The following is a 23,831-nucleotide window of genomic DNA, read 5'->3' as shown; positions in this document are numbered from 1 at the left end:
TATGATTATCAATATTAGCTACAAAATAACTAAAATACTAAAAACAAGTGAAGCATGCATGGTCCCCCGTGAGTGCACAGTGAACAAGGCATAAAAATATGACTAAGTTCAGCATTTGTCCCCTCCCCCCCTTTAGCCCCAAAATTCCCCAGGGGACGTCAAATCCTGGTGAAAATGAACAAACGGTGAAATTTTAGGCCTTAACATATGTAAATTTGAGTTCTGCACCATGCAAAAAAAAAAAAAAAAAAAAAAAAAAAATGACTAAGCCCATCACCCCCCCCCTACCCCCGATTTAGCTCCAAAAGTCCCCAAGGCCTTAACATATTTTTTAATTTGAGTTCAGCATCATTCATAACAGCTAAATAGACATACATTAAAAACTTTGGACAAATATGATAAAATAGTTTAAAAACTGGAGTGTTTTTATTAGCCCTAAAAGAGCCCCTGGGTCACATCCAAGAGTTATCGTGAAGTATAGACAAACAAAATTATATAGAAATCAGTTAGTTACAACTTTTCAGAAAGTTTTATAAAAATCCAAGGCATCAATTTTTTTTTTTTGATAAGCACAAAAGTGTCAATTTTAGCCATTTAACTCAAAAGGCGCCCCTAGGGAGGCAACCGGAGTTTTCCCGGAAAATCCGTTCTGTTATTTTTTTACTCATATCATGTTTAATGTTTGTGCAAAATTTCAAAAAATTCCAAGCCGTAGTTATTGAGAAAAGTGCGGACAGACGAACAGATGAATGGACAAGAGTTAATTTACAGGTCCATCCTCCTTTTGTTGGGGGACCAAAAATAATTGCTTAGTACAGGGTTTCTCAACCTTTAATGACCCGTGGGGCTCCTTACGAAGTAACTCAACATTTATGATCCGCTGCATGTCAACAAAATAAAAAAAATGCAGGTTTTGCTTTATGTTGTTACTCTAGAATTATAAATCAAAACGGAAATTTTGCTTCAAATGACACACTTGCTGTTGAGCTCATGCGACGAGGCCTCTTATGTCCAGAGCTGAAGAGTCTTGGGCACAGAAATACAAATAGTGTTCAATAATCTGCATTTGCAAATGCTCATCCAAGAAAGGAAACGAGGTTGCGGATCTGGCTTTGATCTGTGCCTCTCAGACTTCATTACTATATTATTATTACATTTATGTTGATAAAGACTAGTGTTTCTCAACCTTTGATGGCTTGTGGCTCCCTTACAAATTGTTGAGATACTCTATAAGTGGCCTCCTGCATTTTAAAATAAAAAATGCAAATTTTGTTTTATCTTGCTACTCTAAAATTATAAATCAAAGTGAAAATTTTGTTTAAAATGACACACTTGCTGTTCAGCTCATGTGACAAGGTTCCTTATGTTCGGCTCTGTCTTAGACACATCAAGACGAATATCGTTCCTAACATCAAGATGGTTTCTGGATTTTGTTTTAATGGTCCGCAGGTCAGAAAATCCACATTCACAAGAGTGTGTTCTAGCGAATTTTATGAACATTATGGATGCCTTCTGGCTTCATCTTCAGTAGATTCAATTTCACTATTGAAAGGGTCTCTGTGTCGTGGAATATTCAGTGGTGCTTTTTCAAAATAAGATTTGAACTCAATGAATTTTGAGATGCGCAGTGATGCAACTTTTGATTCTGATAGGAAGTTCAATCTTCTGCGTTTGTAAATGCTCGTTCAACAAAGGAAACGAAGCTGTGGATCTAATCTTGATTAATGTCTTTTAGGCTTCCATTTGAACAGACAGTCGAGTAAGTTTGTCTTGAACATCACAGCCCTGCAAGGATTGATTCATTTTGTTTTTATGGCTGGAGTCTTGTTACCTTATTTACTAAGAACTTCTGACATTACAATTTTGAATTTTTGAGATGAGGATTGATAATTCATATTATTTGGATTCTTTGGACTAATGCTCTTATCTTTAGTGTTATTTACACAATGTTTTGATCGATGTAACCTCAGATCTTCTTCAAGCGTATGTTGTCGAACTCAGGAATCTTTCCATTAAACTTGGGAATCTTTCTGTTGAGCTCGGACATCTTTCTGTTGAGCTTGGGAAGAATCTTTTTGTTGAGCTTAGAAATCTTTCTATTGAGCCCAGAAATCTTTCTGTTGAGCTTGGAAATCTTTCTGTTGAGCTCAGAAACTTTTTCTGTTGAGCTCAGAAATCTTTCTGTTGAGCTCAGAAATCTTTCTGTTGAGCTTAGAAATCTTTCTATTGAGCCCAGAAATTTTTCTGTTGAGCTTGGAAATCTTTCTGTTGAGCTCAGAAACTTTTTCTGTTGAGCTCAGAAATCTTTCTGTTGAGCTCAGAAATCTTTCTATTGAGCTTAGAAATCTTTCTATTGAGCCCAGAAATCTTTCTGTTGAGCTTGGAAATCTTTCTGTTGAGCTTGGAAATCTTTCTGTTGAGCTCAGAAACTTTTTCTGTTGAGCTCAGAAATCTTTCTGTTGAGCTCAGAAATCTTTCTGTTGAGCTTAGAAATCTTTCTATTGAGCCCAGAAATTTTTCTGTTGAGCTTGGAAATCTTTCTGTTGAGCTCAGAAACTTTTTCTGTTGAGCTCAGAAATCTTTCTGTTGAGCTCGGACATCTTTCTGTTGAGCTTGGGAAGAATCTTTCTGTTGAGCTTAGAAATCTTTCTATTGAGCCCAGAAATTTTTCTGTTGAGCTCAGAAATTTTTTCTGTTGAGCTCAGAATCTTTTTTGTTGAGCCCAGAAATCTTTCTGTTGAGCTCAGAAATTTTTCTGTTGAGCTCAGAATCTTTTTTCTGTTGAGCTCAGAAATTTTTTCTGTTGAGTTCAGAAATCTTTTTTGTTGAGCCCAGAAATCTTTCTGTTGAGCTCAGAAATTTTTCTGTTGAGCTCAGAAATTTTTTCTGTTGAGCTCAGAAATTTTTTCTGTTGAGCTCAGAAACTTTTTCTTTTGAGCTTGGAAATCTTTCTATTGAGCTCAGAAATTTTTCTGTTGAGCTCAGAAATTTTTTCTGTTGAGCTCAGAAATCTTTTTTGTTGAGCCCAGAAATCTTTCTGTTGAGCTCAGAAATTTTTTTGTTGAGCTCAGAAATTTTTTCTGTTGAGCTCAGAAATCTTTCTGTTGAGCTCAGAAATTTTTCTGTTGAGCTTGGAAATCTTTTTTGTTGAGCTTAGGAATCTTTTTGTTGAATTCAGAAATCTTTCTATAAGTTCGGGTATATTTCTGTTGAACTCGAGAATCTTTCTGTAACTTTTACTCTATTCACTGTATTATAAATTTTAAATTCTTCTGAAGGTTGAAGGTTCAATCCTCAGTGCGGACAACATTAAAAATACAATCGTGAATTACTTAGGACTTCTACTCAGTCATGGCTGATGGAATGAGAACATTCTATCCCCATGAATTAAATAAAGGGTTTCATTTGAAATTCCATGCATATTCCTCGAGTTTGATAGAAAGATTCCAGAGTTCGACAGAAGATACACCTGAAGAAGGTCGGAGGTTACATCGGCCGAAATGTTGTGTGAATATTACTGAAGATGAGAACAGTAGTCTGAATAATCCAAACTTCTGATGAAAAATTGTTGATTCCAAATCTGTAGTTATTTTGGATCAACTGTTTAACCGTGCTGTGACACAGACAACTTTGCTTTTGGTGTTGTTAATCCAATAATCATATGTTTTTGTCTTTTGCATAATGTATGTGTTTGGTGATTACACATCACCTAAAAAAAATAATTAGACAGTTTATATTTAAAAGGAAAGTAACTCTTTGCCCTTTGATTTTTTTCTTCTTTATTTCATCATATTTTCCACCATTCTTTTGTCTATGATTTTGACTTTGTCCCACAAGAGTAAACGGTTTCCATTTTGCTTCCATACATGCTCAACTATATCTAAATTTTCAATTCAAGTGTTCTTCCAGCCTAATTTTTAGTTTGTGACATATCTCACCTTCATCCCCCCCACACACACACATTAATATGGAATGGCATACAATGATGTTTTACAGAAAGAGAGAGAGAAAGAGCGGGAGGTCCAGATACAGAGAGAGACAGACAGACAGAGACAGAGGAGGGAGACTGAGATATGAGATACAGATTAAGACAAAGAAAGGGAACAGAGAGAGATGGAAGCCGAGACAGAGAGAGAAAAAGAGGGAGGCCAGCCCAGATAAAAAGACAGAAGGACAGATGGACACAGAGAGGATGAGATAGAGAGAGAGAAGAGGCCGAGATACAGAGAGAGAGAGAGGGGGGGAGGCTGATACAGAAAGAGAGAAATACAGAAAGAGAGAGAGGGTGGGGGCTGAGAGACAGAAAGATAAAGACAGAGAGAGGGAGGCTGAGATCCGAAATACAGAAAGAGAGAGAGGGAGAGAGATAGAGGCTAAGAGGAAGAGAGAGAGGTAGGCTGAGTTCCAAGATACAGAAAGAGAGAAATATAGAAACTGAAAGGGGGGGGGGGGTGAGAGACAGAAAGATAAAGACAGAAAGAGGGAGGCTGAGATCCGAGATACAGAAAGAGGGAGATGAACATACAGATACGAAAACAGAGAGATGTAGGTTAAGGTATAGAAACTGTGACAGAGAGACTTTGATTAATGGAGAGAGAGCAGTATGATAAGCCATACTCACGATTTGTCAGCTCATAGCGATCAACAACAATAATGTTTTCCAAATCTATAAACTTGACTTTTCCGTTGGGGTCGACAGACAAATTATCGATCGTCATGTCCGTTGCATAGAGTGACCATCCATCTGTGTTGGACATGCGGTCAGCAAGATGGAGGATCTGGAGAACAAGCTCAGCCCGGAAGTGCCAGGGTTTGTTGACAAATCTCAACAAAGGTATTCCCTCGTCACTAACGGCAGAAAGCAAGCCGCAAGAACCATAGTATTCAGGAAAAGGCCATCCTTTTGAGGCAGGAAACATCTGAAAGTAATGGACAATTAGGCATGAATGCACAGTGTGAATATATATATAAGTGAAACCTGGTCTACGAGAGTTGAAGACATGCGTTGCATGGAAAGTAATGGTATGCAAATCAATCAGTGTGAATGTGATGCCTCCGTTCAATCTCAACGAGAGACAATGGACAGGGTAACTGTGCATGTAAGTGTGAGGCAAGGGTTGTGTAATTCCCAACCACACCTATCCTGAATCGACATTGCTTGGGTCCAATAGCAAATATAGGCTGAAGACTGACTAAACAATGCCGAAACAAGCTAGGCACATACAACGCTTGCTATTCCCAAATGGTAAGAGAATGATATTATAGATGTGCAATGTCTTAAAGACAAGCTTAAATCTGATAAACTCATAGGGAGATTAAATGTGAACATTATATGGAAATACATGCAAAACAGGAGAGTCTGATGGTATGGCCACATTGAAAGAAGGAATGAGTTCTTATGTCAGTAGATATAGAACAGTTAAGCCAGCAGGTCCAGTTCACAAGGGAAGGCCAAGGAAAATCGATAAAGTTCAATTGTAAGTTACACTCTTCTGAAAGTTGAAGGTTCAATCCTCAGTGCAGGGCAACATTCAAAATATAATTGTGAATTACTTAGGACACCTATCTAGTCATGGTTGACGAAATAAGAGTATGCAGTTCTTGTAGATGAAATAAAAGGTTCCATTCTAAATTCCATACTGATTCCTGATTTTGACAGAAAGATACACCTAAAGAACGTTGGCGGTTATATTGACTGAAATGTTTTGAAAATAATATTGAAGACGAGAATAATAGTCCGAAGAATCCAAATAATATAAATAACACTGTGCAACAAATTTCATGTTCCTATGTCTAATAACACTGTGCAATACTAAAAAAAAAAAAAAAAAAGGTACAGGACATCTGTGATCATTTTTATATGCAGAATGGCATGAAAAATCCATTTCTGGTCTTCCTTTTGTCAAATTAGGTACAGTTTTTTGCTAAATTTTCACTTTCGAAAATTTTGTGGAGAATCTTAGTGATGCGAGAGATGAACATGGCAAGAGATTTCATCGGGAGATTTCAGTGATGGAGAAATGCTTTAAACAAATGAAACGCTGACATATTGGCAGACTATTGCTGGAATATAAAAAAGGGAGGGTGACACTTAGCACAAGAGGGTTAAGAGGACAAATGTATGATGCTGTTTTTCATTCATAACCAATAATAAAAAAATATGATTTATAGTACATGAAAATGATGCTTAATCTAGAGAAATAAAGGTCAGATTTAGTATCAGGATATTTTTCTTACACCAAAACAGAGGTTTTATATGGCATGTACTTTTTTATCTGAAATTTGTTGCGCAGTGTTTTATGAGTTCTCATCTCAAAAATCCAGGAACAAAAAACAAGGGAGGATAAATAAATGCCTGGTCAGAGATAGCTGACTTTAAAAAATTTTTTTTTTATTTTTTTAACTTTTTTGAGAATAACCACTGAGTCATACCATTGTCCGTAGCGCGATCAAACGTTTCAAAGAAACTGGCTCAGTTGCTGACTGTTTGAGATGTGGCCAACTAAAGAGTGTAATTGATGAAGAAGCATCCACTATGGTTTTGAAAATAAGCAAATCATTGGTGTACAAGGTGCCTTCAATAAGTTTCCAGACTTTTTCATATGGGTACTTTTATTGCTAGTACACTCAGGAAACTCTAGTCCCTTTCGAAGTAATCTCCTCCAGCTGCAATGCACTTGCACCATTCCAACAATTCTGGAAGGCCCCATGGAAGTCCTCTTGTGTGAGAATGTTAATGCTATACATCTTATGATATGACTGATCAATTTCTATGATTTCAGGTTCAAATGAACAGCTACAGCAGGAACTGGAATACACCCTACTAAAGCCTGATAGTCACAACTGGTGGATTTCTAAAATACAATCTGGATGTGAGGACACTTTAGAAGAATGATATGCAATAAAATTTTGTTTTAAACTTGAAAAAAATATCACAGAAACCAATGGAATGCTTCAGGCTACTTTTGGATTATCTTGCATGAATCAAGCATCAGTTTTTGAGTGGCATAAGAGATTCAAGGAAAGCAGGATGATGAGAGGTGTAAGAGGAATAAGGAAGTTAGAACACCAGATTTGATTGGCCAAATAAAGAATTTCATGGATAAGGATCGTCGTGTGTCTATAGAGACAATAAGTGCACAGTTTGATGTCAGTGTGGGAACTGTCCACACAATTATTCGCGAGGAACTGAAGATGCGGAAGATTTGTGCAAAGTTTGTCCCAAGAGTATTCAGAGAAGATCAGAAAGAAAGACATTGTCATGACAGTAGGGAGTTGGTTGAGCTGATCAATTCAGATCCCACATTTTTTGATGCTCTGGTGACCTGCAATAAAAGCTGGATCTACTGCTATGACTCAGAGACTATGAGAGTTCCTAGTTGAAGCATGTTGGCTCTCCCAGACCCAAAAAGACCAGACAGAGCAAATCCGCTCTGAAACTTATGATAATCCCTTTTTTTGACAGCACAGACATGGTCTACATGCACTGGGTTTCCTCTGGACAGACAGTCAACAAGGAGTACTATGTTGAGGTTTTAAGGGAGTTCAGAAAGAGATCCCATCAGAAGAGGCCAGCACTGTTGCCAGTCCACAACTCCATCTTTGTCACAGACTATTTGACCAAGATGGGCATCAAAACAGTTCCTCACCCTCCCTATAATCTAGACCTAGCTCGCTGTGACTTTTGGTTATTCCCTAAGCTCAAGGAAAACCTTAGAGGCTGTCGTTATGAGAAAATTGAGGAAATGAAAGAGGCTGTGACGAGGGTCACTGACATGCTCACACAAGAGAACTTCCATGGGGCTTTTCAGAAGTTGTTGGAATGGTACAATAAGTGCATTGCAGCCGGAGGAGATTACTTTGAAGGAGATTAGAGTTTCATGTACATACTATAAATATAAGTGCCCATACAAAAAAAATCTGGAAACTTATTGAAGGCACCTCGTATACATATATATATATAGTAAGTTATAAAATGTATATGGCGATTAAGCGACATGTTTGCTGCAAGGCTAAAAATCAAAAGATGAACGTATGGCTATTACGTTACACATGCACATTTGTAATGCTTAATCGTCATATACATTTTATAACTTACTAACTAGCTCTACCTACGTATTGAGCACTTTTGAAGTAAATACTTAAAGTTTACGCATAAATCTATACTTTCATATATTAATTTTATGTGAGTAAATTAAGTAGTTATATATATATATATATAATATATATATATATATATATATATATATATATATATATATTACTAGTAGGCCGCACGGCATCTTCTGGTCGTAAAATATGCTTAAATATGACGTTTTGATTAATGCAGATTTTGTATTTATTATTATATTATATTGGACCCAATACAATATAATAAGTTGGGTAAAATTTGGTTATTTAAAGGAACGGATGATTTAAAAAGTTAAAAAAAATAATTATTTGTGCTCCACCACCGAGAATCAAAACCAAAACGTTTAGCTTACGATTTACTTTTTCATTTGACATTAATGCCTGAGCTATGAAGACATGTTTGCTGCAAGGCTAAAAATTCAAAAGATGAACGTATGGCTATTACGTTACACATGCATATTTGTAATGCCGTTGTTTGACCTTCACCTGGCAAATTTAATTTCTTTAATTTTCACATTTTTGTACCGATTTTTCCCTGGCTAAAACCCAAATATAAAGTTTTGCATGTGTTCGAATACCCTATATATGAAGTTTCATGTCCATAGACCAAAAACTGACGGAGGAGTTTGGTAGGCAATTTTTTTAAACAAAAATATATATGTATATATAAATATATATGGAAAGAGGTTAACCTTTTTATGCAAATATTACGCAAGTATAAATCATGTAGAATATCTGCATGAATATAATTATGTGTAATAGTTAACTAAAGATGATCATCCCATAAGAAAACCGAAGAAACTAATAGGGAATTAATTAGAATGAATGTTTAAAAGAATATGCAAATTAGCTAGATCTTCTGCTAGCGAATGCAATTCCATGACCCATATATAAAAAAGTTGTATTTTCTTTTTAAATAAATAGAAAAAACAGTTTTTAACATGAATATCAATACACAAAAAATCCAAATTTATAGGAGTACTAGCAGGCAGACCCGACGTTGCCCAGGATCATATAATGCTACAGATCCTCTGGGGCTGCATTCATCACAATCCTGGTTCACGGGATCATATTTATGATATACCCCAGTTCGTGCTTGTTGATTCCAGCCCACACGACCATAGATGCAACCAAGCGGGGCTACGCTCTTAATCGTCCAGTGGTGGATCCTTTAAGGGTGACCAGACTCTCACTGATCACTGGAAAATACTGTTCTGATGCTCTGAGCATGCAAAACGTGCACAAACCTAAGTCTATGTGGCAACTCTTATCTTCAGCTGGCTGTTCGTTGTCAGATGCTGCTGCTGGGTTCATCCTTCGTAGATGCTCTGATGAATGGCTTGTATGCTACTCATCTCAGCTGCAATTTGGCGTCGGTGCTGTAACAAACCGTGTTTCAAGTCAACAATTCAAAAATAACTCTGAGACCATTTCTTATGAACAAAAATAATTAAAAAAAATTTTTTTTTATTAAATTTTCACCCCAAACAAGGCACATTGCTACTTAGGTATAGGGGGCTACTATCAGGGGCAACAACTACTGGGGTACTATGTAGGGATTTGGGCAGCAAGATGTTGGTTCATGTTGCACTTGAACTTCTGCATGTCAGTACAGTTGGGGAAGCAGTGACCTGGAATGGAATTCCAAAGTCTAGCGGTTCTGGGGAAGAAACTACTGGAGTAGAAAGATCTTTTACATCTAGGGACCTCTACAGTGTGGGGGTGGGATTTTGCAGCTTGTCGGGTCAGTCGAGGGTGTTCACATCGTGGGGACACAAGTGCTTATTTAAAAAATCTTCACCATAAACTTCATATATGGAAAGCTAAGTTCTTTGGTTTCTTAATCGCTTCCTGATGCAGGTTGTTACAACTAGGTTCGTTTAGACAATATCTCAGCTAGGAACAAGAGCTTTTCAACTTAGTTTTTCTGGGGGTTTCTGGCCCTTAAAGCCCGGGCCTAGAGCGGTGCGTTCTCTTCAACGCCAAAAATCTCTTATTTCTAAAAACACAATAGTTTTTTTATTAAATCAACTTCTTCCTCCTTTGTCATTTGAAGATTACTCTTTCCTTTCTGTTTCCCATTATTTCATATTCTTTTTCTTTTCTCTTTTCTTGTGAATCTCTTCTTTCTCTTTCATAACTATATCTCTCTTTAATTCTCTTTTTCCCCTTTTCTTTCTCTTTAACTCAAATTACTTTTCCCTAAAAAAAAAACTGTATCATCTTTCAAGGTTCAATTCCCATCACTTACTTGGTGGTCTAGCACTTAAATATAACAGGTGGACCAAATGAAAACATTTCCTCGATACAAAGCAGGTTTTTTTAAAATCTAATTTATTGTACTTGTCCCCCTACAATTAGTTATTTAAAATCCATTTTTACCAAACCAACTAGAAAAACAATCTCTCTCCCCAACTCCCCAGCTCCAAAGAATCTCATTATCAGATTTAGATTTTCCTTTCATTGAAACAGATATTTTTCTGATGGACAGAATCTCATGGACATCTGTTTTTCCTGACCAAGTGTTAGCATAACCCCCTAACCATACCTCACCCCCTTTCTCATCCATCATTTTTTTTTTATATTATTATACTACATTAAGGCATATGAATATTGTTGAAGTGTGTTCGGAATGACAATGGAAGGTTAGCAAGAAATGAACAGGGCAAGAGGGATACTTGAAAATGGCAGAATGATAAATTGTTGACGACTGTGTTTTCATGCAACTGAAATGTTGATTAATCAGGTCGAATTTATATATTAGGTTTTCTTGATATATTCAGTTCATTTTTACTCTTTTCCCACCACAAACAAGGCATACTGAGGCATATTGGCACTTAGAACATAAAGGGGCTACTATTTGGGATCATGTCTAATAAGGGGCTGTACGGAGTTGAGCAGCAAGATGTCTGTTCATGTTACATTTAAACTTCTGTAGGTTAGTACAGTTGGGTAAGCAAGAAACAGGAAAGGAATTCTAAAGTCTAGCAGTATACAACTATCAGACTACAAGGCTTCCCAGGCATCTGGGACCTCAACATGAAGGGGTGGAATTTTATTGCTTGTCTGGTTAGTCAGGAGTATTTACATCAAGGGGGCACAAGTGCTAGGGGTTCATCAGATCATTCTTAAAACGTTACTAGCTTAAGTTCAGAATAAAATCACGATTTTCTTTTAACGGCTAATTTCAAAAAAAAATGTTTTGAACGCTACTAACTGAATTTCTTTCAATGCAGTTTGCAATTTGGTTACGGAATTGTTTTTGTTGAGATAAGTGATTTCAATCATGCTTTTTATTTTAGATTTAAAATATTAACAACTCCATTTTATTTCAGTATTTAATTTGTGTATTTCTGTTTTATTAAATGCTAGCTTTTTTCTAGTCCAATACCGGCTTCCATCTTACCTCGAAATTACTTATAACGGCACCAACTTACTTTCGGAAGAACCCCCCCCCATCAGCCTTTTCTTTTATATCGTAAGCTTCTTAAAACGTTACTAGCTTAAGTTCAGAATAAAATCACGATTTTCTTTTAACGGCTAATTTCAAAAAAAAATGTTTTGAACGCTACTAACTGAATTTCTTTCAATGCAGTTTGCAATTTGGTTACGGAATTGTTTTTGTTGAGATAAGTGATTTCAATCATGCTTTTTATTTTAGATTTAAAATATTAACAACTCCATTTTATTTCAGTATTTAATTTGTGTATTTCTGTTTTATTAAATGCTAGCTTTTTTTTTTTTTTTTTTTTTTTTTCCTCGTACATATGTTTATTTATCTACCGAGTTGATAGCAAAAATTACGAATTATTCTCATTTTTAGTTCGTGTGAGGGGAATCTATCACCATACTTTCCCTTAAACACGTCTGTTGGACTTTTATTAAGTACAATACTTAATAGTTTTTTTTTTGTTTTTTTTTTTTTAATGGAGAGTAGAAAACGCATTGTGGATGCGTTATCGGCAGCTCCTGTTACTCTCGCTTCTTCTTATTTGTCCCTCAGTCCTCATTTTTTAAATGAGTGATTTTTCGGACAAAGGGAGAAGAAAAAGCTGTTTTCTAGGTTGGCAGTATTTTTGCGAACAGTTGGCTGAGATGGCGGAAATTTTCTGTTTCTATGTCTATCCTTGTAGCCATGTCACTAGTAAGGGTGCTGGAGGTAAACGTTTTGTCTGGGCTGACGTTATCCGCCTGATAGTCAGGGACCCGAACCTTGGATTAACCACTAAGGAGGCTGTCCTATCAGCAGGTGCAAAGTACTGGGGCTGCTGTATTGCCATTTGGTGAATGGATTCTGGACCATGCAGTAGCTTCTGGTGGGGCCTCTCGATGCCATACTAGTGGGTAATTGTTACGGCTTTACCTTATCATTAGCTACAAATAAAAAAAATTCTTCGTTTCTTTTTCTCTCTTAATTTCCCCTCTCTGTCCTGCTCTAAGTAAATCTGTCGACCTAGTCCACAAATTCCAAAATTTCATCATGACAAGTTTCAAGAAAAAATACACGATTAAACCCGGTTCTCCAACTTCCAACGTAGACCCCTACTACCATGTCTCCTTCTCCAACATCAGGGGTCTTCGTTCTAACCTTCCAGAGGTTGAAACCCAATTACAGGAGACTAAACCAGACCTTTTATTTTTGAGTGAAACTGGCATTGGACAGGCTATTTCCCTAGATGAGTTTGCAATTACAGGATACTCTAACTTAACTTCTAAATCTGACCCCCAAGATCGCCATGGGCATGGAATATGTGCCTATATTAAAGATAGCTTTCCATGTGGGAGGGACATCTCCAGGGAAGATCCTAACTTACCCTATATGTGCTTCCGGGTTGCTTTAGCTCACACTACTGCATTTATATTTACTCTCTATCGCCCCCACAACAGCGGAGTTACTATCTTTCAAAGCATATCTGAGAAAATTGACCAAGTCCTTTTTACTTATCCTTCAGCTAACATTCACGTATGTGGAGACTTCAATGTTCACAACGTCGAATGGTTGACCCACTCAAACAAGACCGATGATGAGGGGAGGTTCTGTCATGATTTCTCCATTGCCTATGACCTCACTCAGATTGTTCAGGAACCTACCCGTGTGCCCGATAATGACGGCCAGTATGCGAGCCTACTAGACCTTTTTCTCACAACTTGCCCTGAACTATGTTCAGTTTCTGTTCTGTCGCCTCTTGGATCTTCCGACCACTCTGTTGTATCAATTAAGATAAAAATGAAATGTAATAAGTCCCCAGACGTACCTCTTCATCGTACAGTATATCGATACACTAAGGCTGACTGGGATAGCTTCTGTACATTTATATCTGATCTACCTCTGCATTCCATGTTTAAAAAGGATGTGTCCTCTATAGTATTAGACCTAACTGAATGGTTAATTGTAGGTATTGACCATTTCATACCCTCTAAAAAGTTTCAGCAAAAACCTAACAGCCAGCCATGGTTCTCTCCAGAATGTGCTGCTGCCATTGCGCACAGAAATCACTTTTTCCACTGCTTCAAACGTAATAGATGTATGGAAACTAAAGCCGTTTTCAGGACTGCCAGCAACCATTGTAAGAAAGTAATAAGGAACGCAAGAGTGTTGTATGCTCAATCTGTTAAGTCCAAAGTAGGTGAGCAGCAGCTTGGTTCCCACCAGTTTTGGCAAATAGCAAACAGAATCCTGAACAGAAGCGTGTGCTCCATCCCAACTATTATCAATGGACCTGAGGTAATCTCGTCAGCATCAGACAAAGCCAAACTCTTTGTCAAGAACTTTGCAGCTAATTCTACCCTTTGCGACCAAGACCGCCAACCCCCAATATTTCCTCCTGTATCAGAAAACACGCTATGTGATATACGTATATCTGTACGTGATGTTGCCAAGCTAATCAAAAACCTTGATTCGAGTAAAGCAACTGGCCCTGACGGTATTCCAATTATAGTACTCAAAAAACTTCAACCTGAATTAGCGCCCATACTTACAAAACTGTTTAAACGTTGTCTTAAGGAGAATAGTTTCCCATCTCCCTGGAAAATCTCATCAGTATGCCCTGTATTTAAGAATTCAGGTGATCGCTCATCCCCCTCTCAGTACAGGCCAATAAGTCTCCTGTGCGTCATGAGTAAGTTGCTAGAATCTGTGTTAAATACAGAAGTAATCAAACATCTCAACAAAAATAACCTTCTTAGTGACACTCAATATGGTTTCCGTTCTGCTAGATCTACAGCAGATGTCCTTACAGTTATATCGCATAGGATTAGCAAATCTCTCGACGGTGGCAATCTTTCTAGAGCAATTGCTCTTGACATATCTAAAGCCTTTGATAGGGTATGGCATAAAGGTTTACTTCATATGATCGCTAGCTATGGTATAGCTGGAAAAGTCTTCTCAATTATTAAATCATTTCTTTCTGATAGGTTCATAAGAGTAGTAGTTGAGGGGCAAAAATCAGAAGCTCACAGTATTAATGCCGGTGTCCCTCAGGGATCCATCCTGGGCCCAACTCTTTTCTTGATCTACATTAATGATCTTCCAAATCATATCCTTACATCATTTGTAGACATTTATGCTGACGACACTACCATTTATGGTAGCACATCTAAGACAGTAAACGACCAAGTTCTCTCCAATTCTCTCTCCTCTGATCTTGAGCACGTAGTACAATGGGGAAAGAAGTGGCTGGTTACTTTTAATGCATCTAAAACCAAGCTTCTCTCTTTACATCATCAACATTCTAATCCACATTTGTCATCAATTGAAATGAATGGCTCTCGTCTTCAGGAGGCCTCAAGTTTTGACAAGCTTCTGGGCTTGACCATTACTCCTGATCTTAAATGGAACACGTATATCAAATCTGTTGCCAAGGCCGCTGGAAAAATGGTGGGATCTTTCTATCGATCCAGTAGATATCTCACTGCTGATGCTATTCTCTACCTATATAAGAGCCAGGTACGTCCAAGGATGGAATACTGTTGCCACATCTGGGCAGGAGCTGCTAGAAAGGACTTGGCCTGCCTTGATAGAGTTCAAAATAGACTTCGTAGCCTCGTAGGAGATGTCCTTTTCTCCTCCTTGCAACCTCTATCTCACAGAAGAGATGTTGCGAGTTTGTCTCTGATGTATCGTTATTTTCATGGAAAGTGTTCAACTGAGCTTCAATCTATGGTCCCCCCTCGCCAAACTTTCACAAGAAACACTCGTCTAGCTGTAAACACTATCAATAATTTCCCCCACTCTTTATCTGTGCCTAAACCTAAACATAGATTCCATGAACAAAGCTTCTTTCTTAGAACTGCACGCCTGTGGAATTGTCTTCCGTTTTCCTGCTTTCCGGCTGACTACAATATGGTTGTGTTCAAGTCTAAAGTAAATAAGTTCTTGATGAGCCGTTCCATATAAGTTATTAAATTTACCAAATTTTCATTACTAATGATTACTATATTGACCAATTTCTACTGTACACTCTTTAACCCTTATCCTTGAGTGGCCTCTGGGCCTTGATAATGTGGTGATGCCTTTGTAAAAAAAAAAAAAAAAAAAAAAAAAAGCACTTGTAAAACAAGCACAGAAATGATACATTGCAGCGATGGGACAGAGGTTTGAGCTTGGTTGATAGTGTGCGACCTATTAGATTGGAGACTTTTTTTTTAAACCATTATAATCTGGTTGAATTTATATATTAGGTTTCCTTTATCTCAGAAAAAGAAGAAAAGAAACAACACTATCAAAGTTTATCAGGAACTTGCACACAGTTTAGTTATTTATAGAAGAGAAATTTGGCCAATGAGGGTTGAGGATATATGTTGCATGGAGAGAACTGATGGGAATCATACAATGGATGTATAATGAGAATCTTAAAGGCAAACTTAGGTCTAATGACCTCAACAGAAGATTAAATCTGTACAGTACAGGGAGATGCGTACACAACAGAAGACTTTGTTGGTTTGGTCACATTGAAAGAAAGGATGAAAGTGTTTGAATAGCATGGTCAATTAAAAGAGGGAGGCTAAAGCAAACATGGGAAGAACTAATTAGGATAGATTGGAGAAAAAGAGGGATAAATAAAGGCCTGGGCAGAGATAGATTAGTTTAAAAATTTATACTACTAGCAGTTCTGCCCAGCTTTGCTTGGGCCCTATGTACTGTTCATAACTTGCCTTACGTGTGAATACACTTTATGTAAGATTTCAAATGTTTAGACCAAAATTTGTCCGAGTAATTTTGTAGAGACCGCAGAAATCAATTTTTTTTTTTTAATTTTGACCCCAATTTGACACCTTAATATTTATTATTTTCGTCTCAAACCAAAATAAAAAGTTTTACCCATGTTACCTATATCTAAAATTTCAAGTCTTTAGACCCAAAATTGGTGGAGGAATTTGGTAGAATCTGCAAATGGCAACTCTTTCAACTTTGACCTTTTGGCAGCTGAATTTTCATCCCAAAACTAATTAAAATGCTTGCCGCATGTCTGAATACCTGTTATGTATAAATTTCAAATGTTTAGACCCAAAATTGGCTGACTAATTTACTAGACACCGCAAAAGTCAAATCTTTTGAACTTTGGCCCTTGGCAGCTCTAATTTTCGACCTAAACGAATTAAAAAGGTTGTCCTATCTCTGAATACTCATTATGTAAAATTTCAAATGTTTAGACTAGAAATTGGTTGAGTAATTTGGAAGAGACCGCAGAGGTCAAATTTATTTTAACTTTGACTCTAATTTTGACCCCTTGACATTTATTTTTTGGGGCTCAAATCAAATTAAAAAGTTTGATCCATGTCCAAGTAACCTACATTTAAAATTTCACGTGTTTAGACCCGAAATTGGCAGAGGAGTTTGGTAGAGTTTTCAAAAGTCAAATCGTTGAACTTTTGACTCTTTGACAGTTAAATTTCTGTCTGAAGATTTTCACAAATTTCAATACTCGTTCTGTCAAATCTCGAGTCTGTAGACCGAAAATCGACAGTTATTTGGTAGGGAAATGTACACAGACACACAGACACAAACAAACAAACATTTTCACATTTATATATAGATTATATAAAAGGAACTTTGTCTGTGTGTCTGGAAGTTCATTCTCTATGAACTCGAAAATGGCTGAACCGATTTTTATGAAATTTCACGTGAAGGTACTTCATGTGACTGGCAGAGTTCTTAGGTAGGTTTTGTATCGGAATGCCTTTGATAAGTATCGATAATCGAAATAATCCAATGAAAGAAGACGCAGACGATTTTGACAAAAGTTAACACTTTACACAGTCTAACATCACAAGTGCATTTGAGAAGTTTTATTACCACACAAGCTGAAAGACCCAACATATGAAATCAACAGTAAGTTTTTTTTGATATGACAGAGGCCCGTGTGAAATGGAGGTTTCTGTTTAGAGCACAATTAAACCATGGTACTTGACTTTTCCATTTTGAACCTTAATTCAAGCCATTATACATAAAAAAATAATTTTCGTTGATTATCATTCAATCCTGGACAACGTCGGATCTTCCTGCTAGTCAATTTCTAAAAACCATCCATCAAAGCAAACGTTATGCCAAATATGACAAAGATAAGCGTTTGTTTCCCCAAGCGTTTTTTTTCCTGTATATTTTAATCACGTGTGTGTTTGTTTTAATCATTCTACTTATTTGATGATACCCAACACATTGTAACCTCAGTCGCAAAGTAGACAAAGAATAGGAAAGAACTCCAACTCCTTTTTATTTGTAACAAAGATATTTATTTCCTCATGTTCTCATTATAGATGCGACGTCTTAAACGTGTTCACTTTCTTGAACGTGCTCTTGAACGTCATCCACGTCTCTAACGTGAACATCTTCTTGAACATGCTCTCTCTCCTTTTTATAGTCTTTTTTTCCCCTTACCATGACGTCATTTCACTCACGGCTCTGTATTTGCAAATAACTGTGTTATACTTATTCATAATTTGCAATTTTCTAACCAAATGACTCACCCATTACAATTTCCTGTCTATCACTCTCACTGTATGTTGCTATACCCCCTACCCCTATCAGTCTTATTTTATATGGTGTCTTTCACTCACGCTTTTATCACTCTCTCTTTATAAACAGTCGAAAATAATAAAACTATTAAGTTACAGATCTGAATAATCCATAATAAATAAAAGGAAATATCATCATAGTAATAATACTATTTAATCTGCAGTTAGGTATCTCCTCCTCCTTATTCCTACCTTCTTTCTCTCCTTATCTTTATCTTCCTTTGCCTCTATCTTCTTCACCCCTCCTGTCTCCCTATCGCCTCTTTCTATCTCCTATCTCCTCTATCCCTCTTCCTCATTTAGAATTACTGCGATAATCGATAATCGGTAATGGGTATAAATTGATTATTTATGAGTACAGCTAAACATGAATTTGTTTATGTTGAACTTGAAAACGATCATGTTATAGATAATCGGGAAACAGCTCCATGGTATTGTGTTATTTATTTTGCTTTAATTACGTATTGACATGAAAAAAAAACAATTTAATATCCATCCATCCATTCATAGCCTTGAGTCCCTGGGGGGACATCCATCCACAACTTTTGTAGATGCTTTTGAAGCAAGGAGTTCTTTTTTCGGGATGAGAGTGCTGGTCACACGCCCAACCTTCCCAGAAGGTACATACAGAGCCTAGCCTTTCCTAATTGTCGCCCATCTGGTACTGGGCAGGCTCAAAGTTGCTTAACTTCGGTGATCTAGCAAGAACCGGTGTGGTAGCGTGATTATGCCGTACAACATTTAATATAGTGCCCAATAAGTCTATTTCTCAAAAAAAAAAACAAAAAAAAAAAAACCATCAATTTCGAAAATAAAAATTCAGATAGGAATTAAACGAAAGAGGGGTGGGTGGGAACACTCCCGATAATTTGGGCCCATTTTCGGTGAAAAGAAAAATGAACTGGAATGTGTTAATACGTCCACCATTAGATTGGGGAGGGGGGGGTTAACGCCATTTTTATGCTTTCTTAAAAATGACTGATTCTAATTGTCATGATCATAACTATGATTCATGCATCACTTTTATTTTATTTTAGGCAATTCCACCAAAAGGTTAAATCTGAAATCAATGCTTTGATTATACTACTTGTCAAATAACATGGCGTTATATACGAGCTAGAATGTTTTGGAAAGGGAGTGTTTCAATTCTCACTTGCCGAAGTTGGAAAACGCTGAAAGAAAGTACAGAAGACACACAAGACTGAAATAAAGATAATATATGTATTGAATTGTTAAATCTATATATAAATAGGGTATCTATTTTGTATGTCACACTTACATTACATCCAAGTGACTGTCATGGACTTCCATTTCTTGTCATAAATAATTTTACCAAGAATTCTTCATAAGTTTTGGTTTCGGTTTCGATTATAGCTGAAGGAACTCAAGTTTATATATATATATATATATATATATATATATATATATATATATATATATATATATATAAGAGAAAGAATATTAAAACTGTAAGTTGAACTTTACAATCAAAATTTATTGTTCGACTGAATACTCCAAAAAACAATTTACAAAGTCCTTATTCCGAGGAGTTTCAAAGAATGCTATTCTTGTTATTCTTCTCATCAGAGGACATAAAGAAATCAGCAAATTATATTTGTAGCAATGCTAGAATTTGCCAGTTAAGGCAGTAAGTGAAACCGCAATTTATTGTAGTTATAAATTGCCAAATAAAAAAATGAAAAAATATTGGATATGTAAAAAACTAATATAAAAAAAAACGCGCATAATATTTCAGCTTGAATGAAACTCCTCTCGAGTTGATCAAAAATGCAAAATAGTTCTTTAGATAGAATGTATTCCAAGATAAATCCAGCGTGACGGTGCATATAATCCGATTGAAAAGTTTTCAAAAATCCGATTGGAAAGTTTACAAAACAGCTGAAATAATGAAAATTGTTTTTTTCTGGGCAGTGCACTGCAGTAGTCCAGTTCGGTTGGGATTACATTTTCTATATATAAATACTGTCATTTATATTAGTTTGAAGTTTACCATTGTGTATATCAGGTAAACACTACATCCCTTTGTTTTCATTAATATACACACACACACACACACACACACACACACACACACACACACATATTTTTCCCCATAAGTTTTGGTTTCAGTTTAAGCTGATGCACCTAAGTCATATGGATATATATATTTTTTTTTTTTTTTTAAATAGCAACTTTATAGTATATAAAAATCGATAGAACATTAACTCTATAATAATATATATGAAATCTGTAGGAACTTAAATATAATATTTAAGCATACTTTACGCCGAGCGTTTGTACTAGCTTAGTTATATTTTTTTTGCAGTTTTAACAAAAGAGCTACATTAATATCAGAGCGTCTCCATTTACGTTGAACATCTACAGAATGCCAACATCAATATATTACATATAAGAGTCCCCTGTGGAATTTCCACAGGTCACACAAGTCAAACAATAATAAAGAAAAGTGCTTGCAAAACTGATTATGTTTGCGGCTTTAAAATCCAACTATAAAGTTCTTTTACGTTCAAAGTAAGTCACATTCAAATTGAGGAGGAAAGGTTGCCTTACTTGTGGATTGGATGGCTTCACATTCAGAAAGAGCAAGAACAAGATTTTTTTTTTTTTTTTCAGTCTGACAAATAGAGTGTCTTCTGATTGGTTAAGGAGAACCGTCTTTACCAATCAGACAGGCCTCCTTTTTTTTTTTTTTTTTTTTAGAATAGTAGGGCTGGGCCAAAAAATAATTATTTTATGGGAGGGGAGAAGTAAAGAAAGTAAACCCCATTTTTTTTTATATAGCAGGACCCGTGAAAAATGCATGAAATAAGAAATATATTTAATCAACAAATATGGTTTGATAAAGCTGATATTTTTCTGCATAGCAAAAAAATTTTTTTTTTTTTTGGACAGAAAAACTAATAACACAAAGCAAATATGAGTTTATAAACATTTCTATGAAAATAGTGTCCATCTATAATATAAATCTCACCTGTCTGTTTAAATGTATGCATGTATGACTGTTTGTATGTCTCACAAAAACTTTTGACAGAGGCGAGGGATTTTCACAACATCGGTATTATTTTGAAGCTTGACTCTTTGGACGACATATCGAAAAGTTGGCCAAAAACATTAATTCCTTCACCCTCAACTGGGCACTTTTCTACAGGGAAAGAGCGCATTTTTCACCAATATTTTCAAAAGCCACTGCCTCTTTTCGATTGTCTAACCTTAATTTAAACCTACGTCACTTCCGGTTTGGCGATGGGTGCAACAGCTAACGAGTCATGATTTTTTTTTCACTTTCTTTTCCTCCGTTGCGGTACGGGTTCGAGCCTACCACTTTTTTTTTTATTGCGCTAGCAATTTTTCTTTTTTTTTTTTATTGCACTAGCAATTTTTCCTTTTTTTTTTTATTGCGCTAGCAATTTTTCCTTTTTTTTTATTGCGCTAGCAATTTTTCCTTTTTTTTTATTGTGCTAGCAATTTTTCCTTTTTTTTTATTGCGCTAGCAATTTTTCCTTTTTTTTTATTGCGCTAGCAATTTTTCCTTTTTTTTTATTGCGCTAGCAATTTTTCCTTTTTTTTATTGCGCTAGCAATTTTTCCTTTTTTTTTATTGCGCTAGCAATTTTTCCTTTTTTTTTTATTGCGCTAGCAATTTTTCCTTTTTTTTTTTATTGCGCTAGCAATTTTTCCTTTTTTTTTTTATTGCGCTAGCAATTTTTTCTTTTTTTTATTGCGCTAGCAATTTTTCCTTTTTTTTTATTGCACTAGCAATTTTTCCTTTTTTTTTTATTGCGCTAGCAATTTTTCCTTTTTTTTTTATTGCGCTAGCAATTTTTCTTTTTTTTTATTGCGCTAGCAATTTTTCCTTTTTTTTTATTGCACTAGCAATTTTTCTTTTTTTTTATTGCGCTAGCAATTTTTCCTTTTTTTTTATTGCACTAGCAATTTTTCCTTTTTTTTTTTATTGCGCTAGCAATTTTTCCTTTTTTTTATTGCGCTAGCAATTTTTCCTTTCTTTTTATTGCGCTAGCAATTTTTCCTTTTTTTTTTTGCTCAATCAACACCCTTACACCACCTCCACGTTCTTTTCTGCCTTCACGTCGTGGGTTCGAGCCTGCCTGTCAACTACAACTTTTTTTTTTTTGCTCAACATACACCTATAAACACTCGGGAAATGCCGGGCACCCAGACTAGTTGTATTTTAAATACAGAATTGACTAAATGAACTAAATAAATACAAATAAATATTCAGAAAGTAATATTGTGCTACATAGTAGTGAAAAGACATGCGCATGATCACAATATACTTTTTTTATTATTGTGATTTGACCACATAGGAACAGAAGAAAAAAAAATAGCATACTTTTATAAATTTCAACCATCGTTGCGGGTTCGAGCCTGCCTGCCAATTACAAATTTTCTTTTTTTGATTTTTGCTCAACATAGACCTATAAACACTCGGGCAACGCCGGGCACCCAGGCTATTTGTATTTTAAATACAGAATTGACTAAATGAAATAAATAAATACAAATAAATATTCAGAAAGTAATATTGTGCTACATAGAAGTGAAAAGACAACAGAAAAAAAAATACCTTTATAAATTTCAACCATCTTTTAATAACAAAAATGCAGACACAAAAGCTCCATTAAAATAAGAATGTCCTTACCTGCAGCAACAATGGTTCTTGGTTGACCAAAGAAACGGCGATAAAGTTTAGCATTCCAGTGATGGATCTCTCATCAAGATCCGTCAATTGGTTCACGTAATTTTCTAAAATGGCCTTGACCAATCGCTGTGATGGGCATTGGAAGATATCCGCAGAACGAAGGCCTAACGAAGGAAATGTCTCCACAACATCGCCATAATATTCATTCAGCAAGACTTTCAAGGACTCCCTGACGTTACAGCCCTTTTCCTTTTTGAAAACCGTAGTACAAATATTTTCTCGTGCGTTTCGGATCTCAAAATTATGGCCGAGCTTCTTCAGGACCACTTTCTTTTGACCGTAGGTAGCAAAGAAGACGTTTTTAGAGTTGAAGAGCTGGATGAACGACCACGAGGAGAACCTGGTTAGTTTAACGGAGCCATTTAGGATCGGGGGGCAGAAGTCGTTGCCATAACAGATAGGACAGTACTGCAACTCGGCAAAGTCCATGTCAAGCTTTTTGAATAAGAAGAGGGCAGGAATAAAAACGAGGAGAATGAAAAAAAATTTGTGCCGCCTGAAAAAGAGGAAGATTTGTCGTTGCATCATTCACGTCGAGGCAAATGTTTCCTTTCATTGGGCTCTCTTTGCATCTTCGATCGCAGCAATCACACTTAGTTTTACTGAAAAATGAGAAAAAAATTTTTTTTTAGGTAATTTATAAAAGTGAGAATATGTGTGTATGTGAGGACACTTCTCAACCTATTATACTGAACGAATGACTTGAAATTTGATATATAGAGTATTCAGTCATGTGGAACACTTTATAATCGGTTTTCATCCAAAAAAAAAAAAAAAAAAAAAAAAAAAAAAAAAACTGCTAAAGGATTAAAATTGAAAAAATTGATACTTGGAGGTCATTGGATTTTTATCTTTTTGTCAACTGTTTCACAAACCCTTTTTAAAACCCTTTTTAAAGATCGTGGCAACCCGTGAATTTGAGAAAAACTCCTGTCTCTTCTTCAAGAGGC

General features: G+C 36.0%; 1 protein-coding gene across 1 annotated transcript in view; it reads right to left on the bottom strand.

The window, feature by feature from the left end:
• Positions 1 to 23,831, bottom strand: part of LOC145243647 (divergent protein kinase domain 2A-like) — a 48,765-nt gene that overhangs the window by 5,339 nt on the left and 19,595 nt on the right. The window contains exons 2-3 of the mRNA XM_080106688.1: positions 22,822 to 23,483; positions 4,622 to 4,919 (exon numbers count right to left, since the gene is read on the bottom strand). Coding sequence (XP_079962814.1) covers positions 4,622 to 4,919; positions 22,822 to 23,409 — 886 coding nt within the window. The 5' untranslated portion in view covers positions 23,410 to 23,483. The remainder of the gene's footprint in view (positions 1 to 4,621; positions 4,920 to 22,821; positions 23,484 to 23,831) is intronic.

The sequence above is a fragment of the Euprymna scolopes genome, chromosome 22, assembly GCF_053919585.1.
Source record: "Euprymna scolopes isolate OS-2025 chromosome 22, ASM5391958v1, whole genome shotgun sequence".
Taxonomy (NCBI): domain Eukaryota; kingdom Metazoa; phylum Mollusca; class Cephalopoda; order Sepiida; family Sepiolidae; genus Euprymna; species Euprymna scolopes.
The sequence above is the reverse complement of the archived record's forward strand: the minus strand, read 5'-3'. Positions and strand labels throughout refer to the sequence as shown.